Source organism: Pipistrellus hanaki, assembly GCF_964339955.1.
Source record: "Pipistrellus hanaki genome assembly, chromosome: 1".
In the NCBI taxonomy this organism is placed as follows: Eukaryota; Metazoa; Chordata; class Mammalia; order Chiroptera; family Vespertilionidae; genus Pipistrellus; species Pipistrellus hanaki.
The window spans coordinates 49,946,807-49,964,206 of NC_140503.1; the positions used below are offsets into that span (position 1 = coordinate 49,946,807).

The following is a 17,400-nucleotide window of genomic DNA, read 5'->3' on the forward strand; positions in this document are numbered from 1 at the left end:
CTATGGGGGGGGGGGGGAGGAACACCTGTAATAATCTGAATAAAGATTTGTTATATAAACATATATAAATATACATAAACATATAAATATAAATATATATAAATATATATGTATTTTTATTTATATATTATTTATATGTATATATATTTATCTCCTAAATCAAAGTATTGGGCAAACTATTCAAAAAGTACAAATCTCAACCTAAGAACCCTACATTCCAAGAAGAATTTCCTTTATAGTACCAAGACCACCACAATTTTCTTCTGTATTGAAAGTAATAAAAATCTCTAATACAGATTTTTAATCCAAAAAAGAACTACTTATTTTGGAGACATACACACACAGATCAAGGTCTATAATATCTTTTTGGAAATCTATGGAGCCAGGTGCGTATTAGAACCCAGTTTTTCAGATTTTAGAAAAGAAATATAGAGTATACATATACCATATGTCACAAATCACCCCCAGCACCTGGTAACCATACAGTTACTAGGAAAATTGAGAATGCCAATGGCCTCCATTCAGGTAAGATCACATTTTGCCATGAAAAACAGTTTATGGTCAATTTAAAGGAAAATTTGTTATTCAAACTTCTTTGGATTTCAAAATTGTAGATCAGGGATCGTGGCCCTTTGAAGGATAACCGGTGGTCTTGACATAGAATAAAGTAGGTTCTATCTCCTAAAACAAAAACAAAAGTAGCTGATGCTTAGATAAGAGACAGGTAGGATATTTATAGTCTTGAAATGGGCCTAATTACTTCCCTACTTGGAGAGGCATAATCAACTCAAGCCAGCTATAAAGTTTCCCCTTTAACTTTATTAACTTTATCCCAAATTGGGACCAACATTGAAAAACATTTTCCAGAACCTTAACATATCAATGCCACACTGAGAGGCAAGGGGCTTCTAACAGGTGACAAAGTCAGCTAGATATAGAAGGGCTTCCACATGGCAAAAAAACTAAGAGGAGAACTCTAAGATTTTCACCCATGGCCTATGAGTGCCCATACAAACTCAGATTCTCTAACTTGTGGCCAAATCATGCTTCAGGCATAAGTCAAAGTGAGCCTAGCATTTTTTCCTCTCTAGCGGCACAAAACTTTTCTTTATCCCCAACAACTGGAAAACAACAACATATGCCTCAAGGACTGAGAAGCTTGATGACTGTAATTCTCTCCTAGGAGGGATCCCTGTGGTGCCCCACCACTGCTCAAGTCTTGCTGAAAACATTTGCTCATCGATTAGAGTTGCAGGATGATATTAAATTTAACTGTATTCTCTACTAGTACATTAACCACCAATGAAGTCGTAGAATAGTAATCATGAGGTGATTCTGCTCATTTTAAAGCTTCACAATGGCTCACCAACAAAACAAAAGTAAATAAATAAATAAATAAATATATAAACCAACAATTGTTGAAAAAAGTTGCCTCCAGATCCTTAATGTAACTGGAATAATCTTTCAAATTCAAAGACTCCCTTAACTCAAATACAGGTACCTTCCTAACACCTAAAATAGACCTGACAAAATGACATCTTAGACAAACTTTCTCAGTTTTTAATAACCAAAAATATGGGAAAATATGGTAGTATAGTTGTTTTGAAAAGTAATGTTTTTCTGTCCTGCAACTTATCTCAAATTGTTTGTTTTATATTGAAGGTTTCATACTTGAGTCATTATCCAATGCAATAAAAATTAGTAACAATCCCTAGTCTGTTTTCATTTTTGTGTGATCTTCAAATGTGATCTTTAAGTCCCCAATCAGCTTACACTAACTAGCTTGGATGACTCACCATGGTCTTTATGAAAGCACATTTTAAACAGGGAACAAATAAAAAAACCAAAGTTCTCCCCCTAAAAAATATACATTTTCTTCTCAAGTCAAGGGTATGTTAAGAAATTACAGATGGTCTACCTGTAATCAGAAAACAGAGGTTCAAATGACAGTAACATTACTAACAAATCTCTCATTTAGTTTACAAAGTAATAATTTCCTCCCGAACAAAGCCATTTTTCTTCTAATGTAATGATCTCTCTCCATAGACTCATGTAGAAAGAAGTGATCCAGAAATAAAGACATCTAAAGAATATACTTCAATGGTGGGCTTCTCACTAAGGAAAAGATAGTATAGGTCTGCATACCCCTCCTCTGGCCCTTAACACCAAAAGTACAACTCAAAACAGGAGGAGAGCGATGCCAAGGCTAAACATAATGCACCTTACTAGAACTTCCACTTTACTCAGTGATTACCTAAAACATATTTATATTACACCAAATACGTTTGTGCTACAGAGCAGAGAGTAAAATGACATGAATTTTTAAGATTTCTTCTGCTCACAAGGTATTGCTTCAGGTTACCAAGGGAGTTTACGTTCTTTCTCTACCCTTGAGAAGTTCTGCCCTAGAGACTATTAATATTTTCAGCAACCTGTCTCCCAACTATTCTATCCTCTCAGCTCATGTAATTTTTATTTTATTTATTGAGTCTACACCTCATTCCAGAAAGAATTTCAAGGAGCTGGGGAGAAAATATGGAGAAACACTACATCCAAGTGGTGCTGCCTAAGCATTGAAGAGGGTTTTCAAAAGGTTTTCAAAAGGTGTACAAAAGGTGTACATGTTTCTACTCATTATTCTGCACTATACAATAGCTAGTCTACGAAAAAAAAAAAAAAAAAAAAAAAAAAGTCTTAAGAAGAAATTAACTACAAAAATAAAAGGTAAGGTCCTAACAAACCTGATGACTTTTCAAAACTACCCTTCTGCCTGACTTCTTTTTAGACTTTTAACAATGTATATAACTTTATGGCACTAAAAAGCAACTTTGACATGTTGCCCTAGTGACAGCATTTCTCAAACCTCCTCCCCCACCTCCAACCAGCAAACATCTCATTTTATCCAAAGTAATATGAGATAATGCCTGTAATTGCTCAGCACAGTGCCTAGCATACAATAATAGTTCAATAAACACTGACTATAACACTAATTATAATTAGTACTATTAATAATAATTAATATTATCATTAGTATTACTTAAGCGGGTGCCACTTAGCTAGCAAGTCACAAAGCAATGATTCCAATTCATCTGTCTGGCTCGTAAGCCCAATTCTTCCCACTGCACTATACTGTCTCTTTTATAAAAAGTCAAGAATTCAAGTGCTCTCTCTCTGACAGACTCCAAATAGATTCTACTCCATTTCAATCAATACAGGATGAAGAATCATAGGAATTCTCTCCAGTCATACACAATCCATTTATATACAAATCTATACTCCATATATAAATGCCATTCATCCTATCTAATAGAGAGGGGATATGCTAATTGACTGTCATGCCCTAACAAAAATAGTGGCACCCACAGCCAATAAGGAGGGAATATGCTAATTGACTGTCACGCCCTCAAAGATGGTGGCTCCCAGTCCCCTCAGCTACATGTCTGCCTCCGGAGTCCCCCAGTCCCCTCAGCCTCATAGAGCCGGCTCGCGGCACAGGCAAGCCTCAGATGGTAGCTGTCCAGCTTCCCAGGGCCAGCCCACAGCACAGGCAAGCCTCGGATGGCATCAGCCCAGCTGCCCAGGGCTGGCCGGAGGCGCATACTCATATCTGATAAATTCCATATCAAAGTATTGGTGCCTTCCTCCTCCAAATATTATATATCAGAGATGGCAGCTGCCCAGCTGCCCAGGACTGTCTGAGGCTCAGGTAACCAGAGCTAGTCAAGGCTTGTGCTGCCAGCAGTGACAGCAGCAGAGGTGTGATGGGGCATCACCTTCCCCTGATCACCAGGTTGCCTCCCGCCCATGAGGGCTCCCGGACTGAGAGGGGGCAGGCCAGGCTGAGGGACCCCCATCCAGTGCATGAATTTTCATGCACCAGACCTCTATTCTATAAATAAAAGCCTAAGAGACCATTACAGCAAAACGACTGGAATGACCAATCGCTATGATGCGTACTGACCACCAGAAGTAAACACTCAATGCAGGAGCTGCCCCGTGGTGGTCAGTGCACTCATACAGGGAGAGTGACCGCTCAGCCAGAAACTGGGCTCACAGATGGCAAGCATGATAGCGGTGGAGGGAGCCTCCCCCACCTCCGCGACAGTGCTAAGCAGCAGCAAGCCTACCAGTAAGGAGCCTACTGCTAAGGAGCAGCAAGCCAAGCAGTAAGGAGTGAACAGGCGGGCAGGGTGGTAAGGAGTGAGGGATCCCAGATGGGATGCCAGAGGGATGTCTGCCTGCCAGCTTACAGACTTCCCCAGAGGAGTGCCAGACTACAAGAGGGCGCAGGCCAGGCCTAGGGACCCCCCCACTCAGTGCACAATCTCATGCACCAGGCCTCTAGTGCTATATAATAAAAGCCTAATATGCAAATTGTTCAACCGAGAGTTCGACCAGGAGTTGAACCGCTCACTATGATGTGTGCTATCAGGGGACAGCATGGAACACAGCAGGCATTGGTGATGTGGTGCAGACAGTGGGCAACAGTGAGGCACTGCGGGCCCAGTAAGGCTCTGACAAGAGCGGAACCACAGCAGGATGGTGGAGCAGGTGAGCAGGTGGTGCCAGACCAAGGCAGATGCAAATAGGAGCACGATCACCCCACAGTCAGCAACCAACTCCAGTGGCTGGGGGTGGGGCCACTGCCCAGTTCCTAGGCACTGAGGGAGCCAAGAGGAGAGTGGGGAAGGGGGGACCCAATAGATCACCCCACAGGAGGGATGGTGGAGCAGGTGAGAGGATGGTGCCAGGCCACATCAGGGTGCCAGGAGGGGCTTCAGGGCTGCGAGGCTGAGGGCGCGAGCTGGGACCCAATCCCCACAGGCATCCCTGAGGGATCCCACCCATGCATGAATTTGTGCACCAGGCCTCTAGTATACTAATAACAATTTGTGTTTTTACGTTAAATAATCAACTAAAGTCACTAATTTTATATATCTAACTCTACCATTAACATCAATATTTGGCCTGATAATTTATCTCCCTCTGAGTTTATTTCCTTAAGGGGTATTCATTTACTCACTTAGCTTTAATTATAACTTATAGGCACAAAAAAAACAAGATCTGTATCTCCAGCCAAAGAAAATCAAAGAGTGGTTAAAAATCTATGTATGTACAAAAAGGTGCTATCACATTTTTTATAAAAAAAGAAAATTAAGCCGGCACTGGTTTGGCTCAGTGGATAGAGCGTCGGCCTGCGGACTGAAAGGTCCCGGGTTCGATTCCGGTCAAGGGCATGTACCTTGGTTGCAGGCACATCCCCCGTGGGGGTGTGCAAGAGGCAGCTGGTCGATGATTCTCTCTCATCGACGTTTCTAACTCTCTATCCCTCTCTCTTCCTTTCTGTGAAAAAATCAATAAAATATATTTTAAAAAAAAAAAAAGAAAAGAAAAGAAAATTAACAAAATCCCTAAATTTCTTGCAGTAAGAGAACTGACTTGATAATCTAGGCTATGTCCATTTCCACGTAATATCATACAATTTTAAACCATGTTCATTAAGTATTTATAAAAACTTGAGAAAATACTCATAATATTAAGCAAAATTTAAAATTCAGAATATAAAGTGAAACCATCACTAAGCTCTCAACTTTGTAAATGTAAGGCTAAAGGGAATAAAACAATTTTCTCTAGATAGTGAAATAGGTGTTTTCTCCCCATTTTTTCTGTTCTCCGATGTTTTTTTCAACACTACCTATTAATTTTATAAGCAGAAAAGAACCGTCGTTGTTGTTTTTTAACCAACATTTCTATTTTACTCATCTCCTTGCATACTTCTGTCATAAATCCCTAAATTAGCCAGAAAAGTCCCAGGTCATGTGAATTTTAAAATGCTCAAATCAATTCAACATCTTTACTCTCTTCCAGCACTATCCTCTCTAATCATGCCAGAACTGCAACCTTGGTTCATTTCTCTTACCTACATAAATCCAATCCTTTAATTCTATCAATCCTTTTCTCCTTCCTACTTCCTATACAAGTCATTTATTAGTCTTTTGAACTGACATATTTAAATATTTTCTCATTTTATACCCTAAATGCAAAAGCATTAGATTTGTAATCTCAACATTCCCGTCCAAAAAATATATTCAAGTGGTATCCAAAGCAGTCCTACTAAGTTTTTTTTTTTAAAGGTGTCCAACACACTGTCCAGAAATTATCTTTTTCTTTTCAGAAGACACTTTCTAATACAGTTACTTGACTCTCTTAAGGCAAGAGTTATCCAAGTCTGACAACATTAAGTAGGCAGTGATATTCCAGGCATGATTACCAATTGTTCAAGAACAGAAAGACTAGCAGGCTTTAATAAGAGATTATTCTAAATAACCCCATTAAATCTAAAGTGTGAAAACAACTGCATTTACATTTAAGGTTTAGTATCTTCATCTTTATCTTCCTGTTCCAAGAGAATTACTTAAAAACTCAAAGAAAACGATATAGTAGCCTAAAAGAAAGTTAAACTTGTATTTAAATAATTATAGGCATACCACATTGTATATAATAAACAAGTCTCTAGAAATTGAATTGTGATCCAATCAAATTATTTTTCAAATATCGTACATTATAAACCAATGACTTTTGAAGGAATACTACAGTAACTATTCTAAAAAGCACACAATACCTATGGTTATAAACTTGTCTCTTAATTTTTTGGTTTTTCAAGTTTGTGTTTTCATAAACAGTTTTTCTCTAAAGACTTCTGCTACTTAACTTTTACCTTAAATGAGTCACTTAATAGCAGACAATATTTATCCTAAAATACTGTATTTTCCTTCACATGCTTGCTGACTCTGAAGTTACTTCATTCACACTACAACTTGAAGGAAACAAATGTTTAACATGGTTTGGTTACCCAAATAAAAGCACTAAATTTGAACACGTGTATATTATGACACATGATAGTTACTATAAATTTCAACACTCTTAGGTACAAAACATGAACCATACTGTACTCATAACCTTAAAATACTTTACATATAAAGGCTAAACCTAGTTTCTACCTGATACAACGTGCCATTCTACTTACATTACAGTTCAGTTGCATTGGTAAATTTTGGTTTGCTTTTTTGATCTTTTAAAATATTTTCAAATTATGGTACAGGCAATTTGAAAAGCTAACTCCATGTTTAACACGGTGAGTAGGTATTTAATAATCTTACCGTAGATTTTTTTTTTTAATTACTTTACAAGTAGATGCAGTTATAAAGGGAAACACTAGGAATCTTTGTGGTGATAAAACTGTTCTTGTATCTTGACTATATCACTATCAATAACCTGGGTGTAATATTGTACTAGTGTTTCAAGTTGTTAGCACTGCAGAAAATTTGGTAAGTGTACATGGATCTCTGTATTGTTCCTTACAACTGCATGTGAAACAACAAAAAATTAATTCAATTAAAAAAAATTTGCTAAAGATCAATTTAATAAGAATTTAGTCTTCTGGCGCTACAGCAACATTCTCAAAAAGCCTAAGTGTACATATGAAAAATTTCTCCAGAAATTAATCAGTAACTGAGAATGAAAAACTATATACCTTATAAAATTTAAGAGCTAGAAATAGTTTTTACAATTATTTCCAAAAATCTTGGGCAGGAACTATTATCAAAGTTGGATTTGAACAAGGAAAAGTAAAGCTTTACTTGCTAGTTAAAACAACTTTCTAGATAGAAATATCAGACAGAGAGACTCGATATGGCTCACATACTGAATATATATCCCAAGCCCTTGCAATATCTCTTATTACTTGAATTCAAAAACTAACGGATTTTTCATATAGCACATAAACATTAAACTACTAAAAATTAAACCCAGGATCAGAACTTAGTTCCACATACTCAAACCCTAATGTTGCGGGGACAGTGGATTTCATAACACCTTAACTATTTCAATTTTGTTAAATCCTTTCAACAAGCTTTCCTTTTATACAGTGCCCTAACACAGTGCCTCACCTTTAACACCTATAGAAATGCCTCTCTCAAGATCACTGTTGAGAGCACCTCCGAGACTCTGTCATACCATGCAGATAAATTCAGTCTTATCAGGCAAAGAAAATTAATACCTTACTGAGAAAATGACATTTTAGAAGACTCCTCAAAACAAATAATAGTAAATAATACACATCCATTCATCTTTTCCATAGTGATTTTTTATGAAGTATCAGCTATCATAAGAGTTATTTGTTTCGCTTTAGAAATAAAATTTTAAAAATAATATTATGTACTCTAGCCATGTATGTTTTCCATTTCAAAAAATTCCAAAGGTGTTATATATTATTTCTCAAGAAAATCTCACTGTGAAATTAAATCATCCTAAAAAGGACAAATAATCGAGAAAGGAATTATACTGCACAATTATAGTCTCCATGAGGCAAAAGGCTAGGGTTTTACAAATTACTCCAAAGACAAGAAAACGCTAATCTTTAAGTCAGCTCTTCAGAAGGAAAGTCAGATCTTTAGATCCTTGTAAGCTGCAAACAAACAAGCATTAGGACGTATTGCATATCCTTTGATATCAAGACAGATAATACAAATATTAGTAAAATATATAAATACTACTACTATACCAATTTCTTTTAGACATTGTCTTTAAGATAAGAAATGGCTACAGGAAAACCATAGCTACCAGTATATGTATTATGATATAAAATAATCACATGGCATTTTCCCTTCCCCAAAACTAATTATTAAAGGTTATAGCTTTTAAAAATTCTTTTCTAGATTTAAAACAAACCATTTACTATACCCACTAAATACAAGTGCTTAAATTCAAACTTTCAATGGATAAATAACAAGTCTAGCAATTTTAAAACTAAGAAATTCCTACTCCAAAAACATCAAATACTACAACCACTTGTACAATGTAAAAAAAAAATTCATATAATGCAAGCAAAGACCTACAACTTCTCCAACGCCATGTTTGTAATACACAACAAATTCACCTACTTTTTAATTTCACAGACTGTAAAAATCACAACTTAATTTTATATATAAAGTGAAAAAACTGTCCTTATTCTAAAAACAGAAAATATTTCTAATAGCAAGTTTCAAAAGTCCATGTTATTGATATCAATGAGTGTCAGTTAAATATAATTTCCACGATTTAAGCTGAAACTAACAGCCTGAAACAGCAATGTATCACTATTCATTAATGAAATATACTAAGCATGTACTACATATTAGGCAAAGTAAATTTGAAAGTTCTTGAGAATGATTAGTTGCAAAAATTGAGACATACTCAAAACAGTAGTGAAGAAAGGAAATATAGCCTTCTTCTACATTAACAAATCATGTTCTCCCCCTCCCCAAAAAGTGACAATCTTCCAATGATTGCCAGTAAAAGGAAAAAGGTGGGAGAAGAGCTGGCATTTGTCTAACATGTTATGGTACCCTTTTTATTAAGGATAGTGTTAGCCTTAGGATATTTACAATCCAAAGTGCTTTTATTATACTTAATTTAAAATATTAAACAACATATTATTTTTCTCATAAGCTAAGATGTCATCATTAAAAATGAATTTTAGTAAATTAAGTTACTGTATATCTTTTAAATAGAAATGCTTTTAAATGTAAAGTGTAATAAAGTAGTAAAATGATTACTAATTTAATCTTTCTTTCTAATGTTTTGCTCTCACAGTTTCTTAAGAAATCGCTATCACTTTACCAGAGGAAATAAAAATACCAGTCAAAGAGGAATTACGGAGTTTCAGCCCAGAGATTTGACAGCTGGTTTTTTTAAGGTGGTACTGTCATGGCTTTAGGTATTTGTTGGTTTTTGTTCTTGTTTTCATCTATCTCTGAGCACTAATGAATAAATTTAAATTAAACAGAAAATTATAGCTTTTGTACATTAGAACGGACCTAGCTTTTAGAACATCTTTTTTTTAATCATTAATTTAAATTAGGTAGAAAAACAAAACTATGCATACTTAAGAAATATGGGATAAATGTTAATGGAGCAGAGTAGTTATAAATATAAGAAGATAAATTTAAAGAGGACATCATGTAATCTGAATGTATGACAGAATTCAGTCACCTAATAGGTGTCATTTCAAAATAAATCTAACTCCTTTTCATTTATTTGTAACTTTTATTCCATTAACATTTTAAATAACCATCCACAAAATTGTTAATTTGCTGCAAACTACGAAGGGAATGGCCATCTTTTAAAAAAGCATCTTACTAATTGTTGCTTGGCTCAATTCTACTTTTCATGAGCATATATTAAATAATAATATTTTACCAATTCTTTAGAAACCTGGGTTACATAATGCTATGGACTAAAAATTTAGCAAAATTTAAAAAGATATATTTAAATAAACGTTTTTTAAAATATCACATATGGCCAAAGTGCATTTTCTTCTGGTACTTTTCTAAATATAGAGGCCTGATATAATCCCTTATACTCAAATAAGACAATTTTCAATTTAAAAATTCATAGAAAAAGAGAGTAATTCTTAATCCATATTGAAATTCTTAGTGAAATGTCAATAGATTCTTACAGCAACAGCCCACATTTTGGGCTTGGTTGTTTTTATTTATAATTTTATTTTTTTCCTGTTTTTATTTATAATTTTAACAAGACACTAAAGAACACAATGAAGAAAGATATTAAAATACTTTATATGTTTTTCTACTAAACTGTATCACAACATCAATATATGAGGTTCTGATTTTAGACATCATCTTACCTGATCCACTGAACTGACTGCTTCCCAGTGTCGTTGGTCTGGTTTTCCCACTATTAACAGGTGGGGAAAACATCTGCAAAATAACCCAAAAGTATCTATTAGTCCTGAAATTCTTCTAGACTCTGCAAACCAAGAGTCATCAGTTAGTTACTATATTTCAGAAGGACGCTAAAATAAAATTTGAAATGTACATTCAACCCAGAAAGGCAAATATACTATGATTCTATTTGCTAACACTACTTGGATATATTCTGTCCTGCAAAACCAGTTACTTAAATGAGAGCTTTTAAGATTATTAAGTTTAAATAGTAAACTTTTGTCCATGATTGTAACTAATTAAATCTCATTACATTTACATTACAATTTAATACGCGCAGTCAGAATCAAATTAAATGAAACTACCACATACAGGAAGGATCCACTATATTAAGTTTTATAAAGTAGGGATTGGTCCTGACTCCTAACAACAGTTAATAAAGGAATTCAACCATTGAAAGTAAGGTTTCAACAGATACTTTGGAGACACTCAATTACTACCCGTGTAAAAAAATGTTAAACATATATACATACACACATATGTGTATTACAAAGATAACTCAGCTCAAAAGGCTGGCCCCTCTTGTAAAAGACATCTTTCACATACCACACCTTGGGGGGAGAGAAACGGTTATGAGTTGGTTGAAGAAAAAATAATTTCCTTCTTCCCTATGAAATTCAAAATCACTCATCATCACCAGGGTCAGAGGGTGACTCCAACCAAAGCTCCCGATTACACTGTTTTCCTTTCAACCGGTTAAAACAAATGACCCCTTTTGGCAATAAAGTTTCAAATCTGCAAGTCTAGACATTACATCAAAGTTCAGGTGTCCAACTTGGGGGAGCTGGACTCCAGCCCTGAGAACTCTGCTCAAAGCAAAGGGAGTTCACGCCGCCTAGGGAAGTCTCCACGTCGCTCCCCGCCCCCCCCCCCCCACCTCCTTTCTCTCTCTCTTTTTCTTTCTTTTTTAAGTCAACCTCAGCAGAACCCCGAGATGCCGCGGGAAGCTCTCCTACCGCACTGAAGTCCAGCAGGTCGCTCAGCTCCTTGTCGGTCCCTATCGCGGCCATGCGCTGCTGCTGCGGATTCATCCTGGGCCACTTCTAGCGGGTCCTGCGGCGGAGGAGGAGGAGGAAGCGGGCTCAGCGGGCGACCCCCGAGGGGATGGAGCGGGGCTCGGGCCGGACTCCCCCAGACTCCCCACTCGGTCCCCGGTTCCCGCGGGCGGTGCGGGGTGGGGGGGCCGGGAGAGCCGGGAGCCCGCGCCCGCCCGGTCAGATCCGTGCCTCCACGCGTTCCCCGGCCACGCAGCGGGCCCCCCGCAACTCGCCGCCGTTCCCGCAAGTTTCCGGGCCGGTCCCCTCCTCCCTCCGCGGCGCCCCCCGCCCCGCGCCGCCGCCGCCGCCGGGAGCCGGGAGCCGTGCGCGCGGGGCCGGCCCGGGCGGGGGGTCTCGCGGGGCGGGCGCGGGGCGTCCGGGCGCCGCCAGCCGAGCGGCGGCGGCGGCGGGGAGATGCCCAGCGCCGCCCGGGCCCGGCAACAATGGGGCTGACAAGTTGCAGGGAGCGCGCCGCCCGCAGGCCCGCGTCCCCGAACGCCGCCGCCGCCGCCCGGACCTCCCCGGCGGGCCCCGTGGGGGGTAAGGAGGGGGTCGCCCCCGCACCCCGCTTGCGAGCGTCCGAGGGGCGTTTGTAAAAAACAGAAACCAGAAACGCCGACAACTCGTCTGGCGCTCGCCCGGCGGCGTCCTCCTCCCGCGGCTCGGCCTCCTCCCACTTTGGCCGCCCGGCCCGCCGCCGCCGGCCCCGCCGAACAATGCGCCGCGCGGGGCGGCCGGAGCGGCCCGCGGCCCCGGCGCCCCGAGCCCGAGTCCCCGAGCCGAGCGGGGCCCCGCGCCCGGGCCGAGCGCGCGCCGCCCGCGGGCCTCGCCGCCCCGCTCCCGCCTCCGCCCCCGCTCCGCTCCCCAACTTGGAGGGGGACCCCGGGTCCGCGCGGTACAAAGGGGGGCACGGAGTTGGGGCGCCGGCCGGGGGCGCCTCCGCGCCCTCCGGCAGGGACGCCCCGCCGCCCGGCCGCCCCGCCACGGCGCCCCCGTCCCCCACCCGCTCCCGCTCAGTTACCTGCCGCCCCGTCTCCGCATCCAACCAACCTCCCCGATTAAAGTTCACTCCGGCCGGCGGCGCGGCTCCCGCTTCCCCGGCGCCGCGCGGGCGGTTCGGCCCCCTCGGCCCGCGCAGAGCTCTCCGGGTCCGGGCGCGGGAGGCGGCTCTCGGGCCTGGCCGCCCCTGGCTCCCGGGGCGGGCTGGCGGTCCCCCCGAATAGAACTTGTGGTTCTCCTCAGGCGGACATTTTTTTCGCTTGCAGCGGCCTCAGCACTGCGCTCGGCGGGGCTCCGGATCCCTCCGCGCCGGGAAGAGCCCGGCTTAACCCCTTCGTCCCCGGCCCGCGCCGCCGCCGCCGCCGCCGCCGCCGCCGCCGCCGCCGCCGCCGCCGCCGCCGCCGCCGCCGCCGCCGCCGCGCTCCGAGGAAGTGGGGCCGGCGCGGAGGGGCGGGGAGGAGCCGGCGGAGCGGGGAGGGGCGGCCGCGGCCGGTGGACAAAGCCCGCGGCGGGGCGAGGCGGGCGGGGGCCGGGCCGGCGGGGCGGGGAGGGGCGGGGGCCGCGCGCAGGTACCCCGCGAGGCAGGGCCGCCCGCCGAGGACGCCGCCCGCGGGCCCCCGGGAGCGAGCGGGACGGTGGGCTCCAGCGGGTCCCGCTCCCACCTCGGAGCCGCGGGGACGCCCCTGCGGGCCCATCTGGATGCGCTGCCCGGGCCACCAGCCCGAGGCCGCCGTCCCGGGGCGAGCGGCGGTGAGCGCGGCGGGAGCCCGGAGTGCCAGCCCGGGGAGATGCTTTGCGCGGGGCTGGGACCCCGGCCGCTGGGTCCGCACGAGGAGTGGGTGCGGTGGGTCCGGGGTGCTGCTGAGCGGAAGGCAGAAGGGGCGAAGCCTCCCTCAAACCGCGCAAAAGCTGCGCGGGCGGCAGGTCCCCACATTCTCCACTCACCCGAGCCCCCCGCCTGCAGGCACAGCGTCCCACCCGAACCCCATCCCCAGCCGGGGCCACCACCACACGGCACCGCCGGACCAGCTCTGGGAAATGGACCGAGCCAGTCCCTGCATGTGACCCAGGGAGAGACTGTCCCACAGGCACTCTCTGGTCGCAAGTTCTCTGAACTTAGCCTAAAGAATCTCCCAAACGGAATAGAAGACAAAATAAAACCAAAAAAAAAAAAAAAAAAAAAACCTCAATTCCTTTCGCTTTGGAGATGGAAGGAAAGGTTTCTCTAACGGCAGCCCGTGTGCTCACTCTCTGGGGGCAGTGAGTGCAGGGAAAGCCGGTGAGAGCCAGGGAGGAGAAACACTCAAGAAAGGAGACAATTTCCAAAGTAGCCAATGGAAGGAAGCAGCCAATACCTTGAGGGTAACTAACCACCGGGACAGGAAAGCAAGGAAGGAGATTCCCTGCAAATATGCGGTAACCAGTTACTTGATTACAACCACCGGAGCTGTCCAGCGGGAGAAGGCAATTGTAGCTTGGGGCAGGGATTTCCATGACGTCAATGGCTGCACCCTGGACCTCGTGCCAGATCCAGTAGTAGCCTCCCCTATATCCACTCCTCCTTACCTAGGTAAACACCCGACCTCTTTCTCTCCCTCCCCGTCCCTCTCTTTCTTAGAGTCACATCCCTGCCCTGGCTGGGTACTGGAGTATAGGGTTCCAGTACAAGCAAGTTAGCATAAATCCAACTAAAGTAAACCAGCACGTTCACATTCCCTGCTACAGTTATTGGTCAGCAATGGGCATAATACAGTTTGGGCCACTGAGAAGCACAATTTGCTGGGGACTTCTGGGAAAGTTTTTATTTGTTTGTTTTATATTCCAAGACAGCTTCAGAGGCAACCTGCATGTACTCAAAAATCAAGGTTTCATAAAAAACTCAAAAATGGAAGACATGTTACTAGAATGTTCTATGGGGGTTGGACGTGGGGCGGTCCCAGAGCCCTAGACTGTGGGCAGCCATCTCCCATCCACAAGGTCCAGCCAGGTTAAAATAAAGCAGACATGGGGAAAGCATAGGCAGAAAGAAATGTGATCTCTGATTATGTTTTTGAGCCTCTGCTCAAACAGCTTCTGAACCCAGGTCTCTGTTCATCGATTAAACCGACAGGATTGGAGCTTTCTGCTATTTGTAACCTAGTGTGTACACATGGCTATTCGTCAGGTGGGAAGGCTGACAGGCTTTTAAGGCCCCATTCTGGTGGTAGTAAGATTCAATGGCTCAGAGAAGTCTTGGGAAATGGGGAAAGTATATAATCCCAACCGAAAGATTTGTGTTCTTTTCAAGAGAAAAGGAAAGCCAGTTTCTTCTCACACAACTAATTCACAGAAAGAAACAGCTGTCTGCCCGCACCCTCAGACATGGAGTTCCCTCACTCCTCTGAGGGACTGAATAGTGAACTTTTCATAACTATTACGGGCCATATGGTTTTATACTTTATTTTCCTCAAGGAGTTTGTATACTCCTTGAGGGCTGGGACTACATTGAGGACTGGGACTGCCATGCAGCTGTCTGTACCATGCGTGCACTTAACATAGTGCCTAGTGCATAATAAACACTTTATTTATTGATTTGTTTGTTTGTTTTGTTGTTAATCCTTACCTGAGGATATTTTTCATTGATTTTTAGGGAGATGGACAAGAGAGGGATAGACAGAGAGAAATATTGAGTGAGAAACAGTTTGATTGGTTGCCTCCTGCACAAACCCCGACCAGAATCCAACCCAGGATGCTTTAGTCTACAGGACGATGCTCTATCCATTGAGCCAAACTGGCTAGGGCCATAATAAATACCATTTGACACTATAACATGATTCTTTTTTAATGCTGAAATGTTATCCTTGCATGTATAAACAGGGGGATATCATTCCTACCAATCCCATAATGCTCCTGATATATATGGAAGATTTTAAAAAGTATAAAACTGGAATTTTTGTGTCACGTGTGACTTATTTCTGGGCCTTTGCTGACCTTGCTAGATAGAGCCAGAAGGCTTTATTGAAAAGCTCAGAGAGCCGAGACCGGTTTGGCTCAATGGATAGAGCATCGGCTTGGGGACTGAAGGGTCCCGGGTTCGATTCCGGTCAAGGGCATGTACCTTGGTTGCGGGCATATCCCAAGTAGGGGGTGTGCAAGAGGCAGCTGATCGATGACTCTCTCTCATCGATGTTTCTAACTCTCTAGCTCTCTCCCTTCCTCTCTGTACAAAAAATCAATAAAATATATTTAAAAAAAAAAAAAAGAAAAGAAAAGCTCAGAGAGAAACAACCAGTAATACAATTCAGTGATGACAAATGGAACTGTTTCTATAGAGAACATTAATATCAACAAATCATCGTTGAAATCTAATGAACATTTCTTATATTCAAGGCATAGTGTTAAATGCTGTGAGAAGGAGTCTCAAACCCACCTGCCCTCAAGAAAGTTATAATCTGATAGATTGTAGTCCATTCCCTTAGCCTACTATTGGGCAGACATGGGAGTTCTGTCAGCATTGTTTCAGTCCTTCCTTTCTAAGAGGTCTCCTCGCCTCCCACTCTCCACTAGAAAATACACATAGTTTTATCAGGGAGACCTGAGTTACCCAGAGAAGCCTTTACAGGCAAAGGGAAAAACAGCCAAGGCAGTGGGCTTTTCTTATGAGATTTGTCTTGACCTTGATCTCTTGTTTTAGAAGGCAAGTATTCTAGAAAGCTCAGAGAAAGAGTTGTTGGAAGCGGGAACAGAATAGAGCTCAAGTGAAGGGGCAGGTTGCTATCTAGTTGAAGTGTCTGGCCTGCTAGTATTATCCACTTAGAACCGAAGTAGATGGCCAGTGTGCTCCTTTGTAGCTCCCTGCTCCTTTGGAGAACAGCTGGAGTCCATGCTTTTTATTCCACCACAGCTATACCCTTGGGACTAAAGGAAACACTTTTATGTAACAGTAAGCTTAATAAGAAGTATTACCTTCAGTTCATAGTACTTCCATTACTGATGAATTAAAAATCTAAAATTCTACTAGTCATCAACAGTCCTCTTTCCTCTTTCCTCATTCTCTTCTACCAATAGTAATCTTCATCTTTGTGGAATTTTCTGGTATAGATTTTGCTTTTTTCTCTACGTTCATAGATAGAGTTATCAACTCCTTGCTAGTGTCATTTTTTATTCAAGCTTATAAATAGTTTGTATGAATGCTATTTTCAGGTATGATGAGATAGATATTCCCTAATGCCCTATCTCATGTCTTTTTCCCCTTTAGGGTTCCTTCTTGCATATTTCAAAAAAGCATATGTCTACACAAAAATCAAAATCAATGCAAATGTCAGAGAAAAACTGTCACTCTAAAACACATGTGTCAAACACAAGGCCCGCGGGCCAAATCCAGCCCGCCAGGCCTTGCAATGTGGCCCTCACCGCGCTGTCATCACTGCACTCCGCTGTCAGTTTATGACATTGTCAGTTTATGACTGTTCAGTAAACCATTCGGCCCGCGATTTAGGCTGGATTTTAGATTTTGGCCCCTTCTCTGATTGAGTTCGACACCCCTACTCTAAAACATCAAATTTAGAGAGTCACAATTTAATTTTAAAAAAAAACCACTC

At 42.5% G+C, this 17,400-nt stretch overlaps 2 protein-coding genes across 6 annotated transcripts in view; both read right to left on the reverse strand.

Annotated features, from left to right (window-relative positions):
- Positions 1 to 13,204, reverse strand: part of TCF12 (transcription factor 12) — a 310,815-nt gene extending 297,611 nt beyond the window's left edge. For 2 of the 5 annotated variants that reach the window (XM_084877301.1, XM_084877299.1), the window contains exons 1-3: positions 12,843 to 13,204; positions 11,741 to 11,837; positions 10,688 to 10,760 (exon numbers count right to left, since the gene is read on the reverse strand). In XM_084877301.1, coding sequence (XP_084733427.1) covers positions 10,688 to 10,760; positions 11,741 to 11,815 — 148 coding nt within the window. In that variant the 5' untranslated portion in view covers positions 11,816 to 11,837; positions 12,843 to 13,204. Of the gene's footprint in view, positions 1 to 10,687; positions 10,761 to 11,740; positions 11,838 to 12,428; positions 12,591 to 12,842 lie in introns of those variants that run through there. The other 3 variants (XM_084877300.1, XM_084877302.1, XM_084877303.1) reach the window with 3 other exon arrangements.
- Positions 1 to 13,244, reverse strand: part of CGNL1 (cingulin like 1) — a 526,252-nt gene extending 513,008 nt beyond the window's left edge. Inside the window, exon 1 of the mRNA XM_084875683.1 lies at positions 13,172 to 13,244. The gene's annotated coding sequence lies outside the window, so the exon portion shown is untranslated. The remainder of the gene's footprint in view (positions 1 to 13,171) is intronic.
- Positions 13,245 to 17,400: the final 4,156 nt, after the last annotated feature.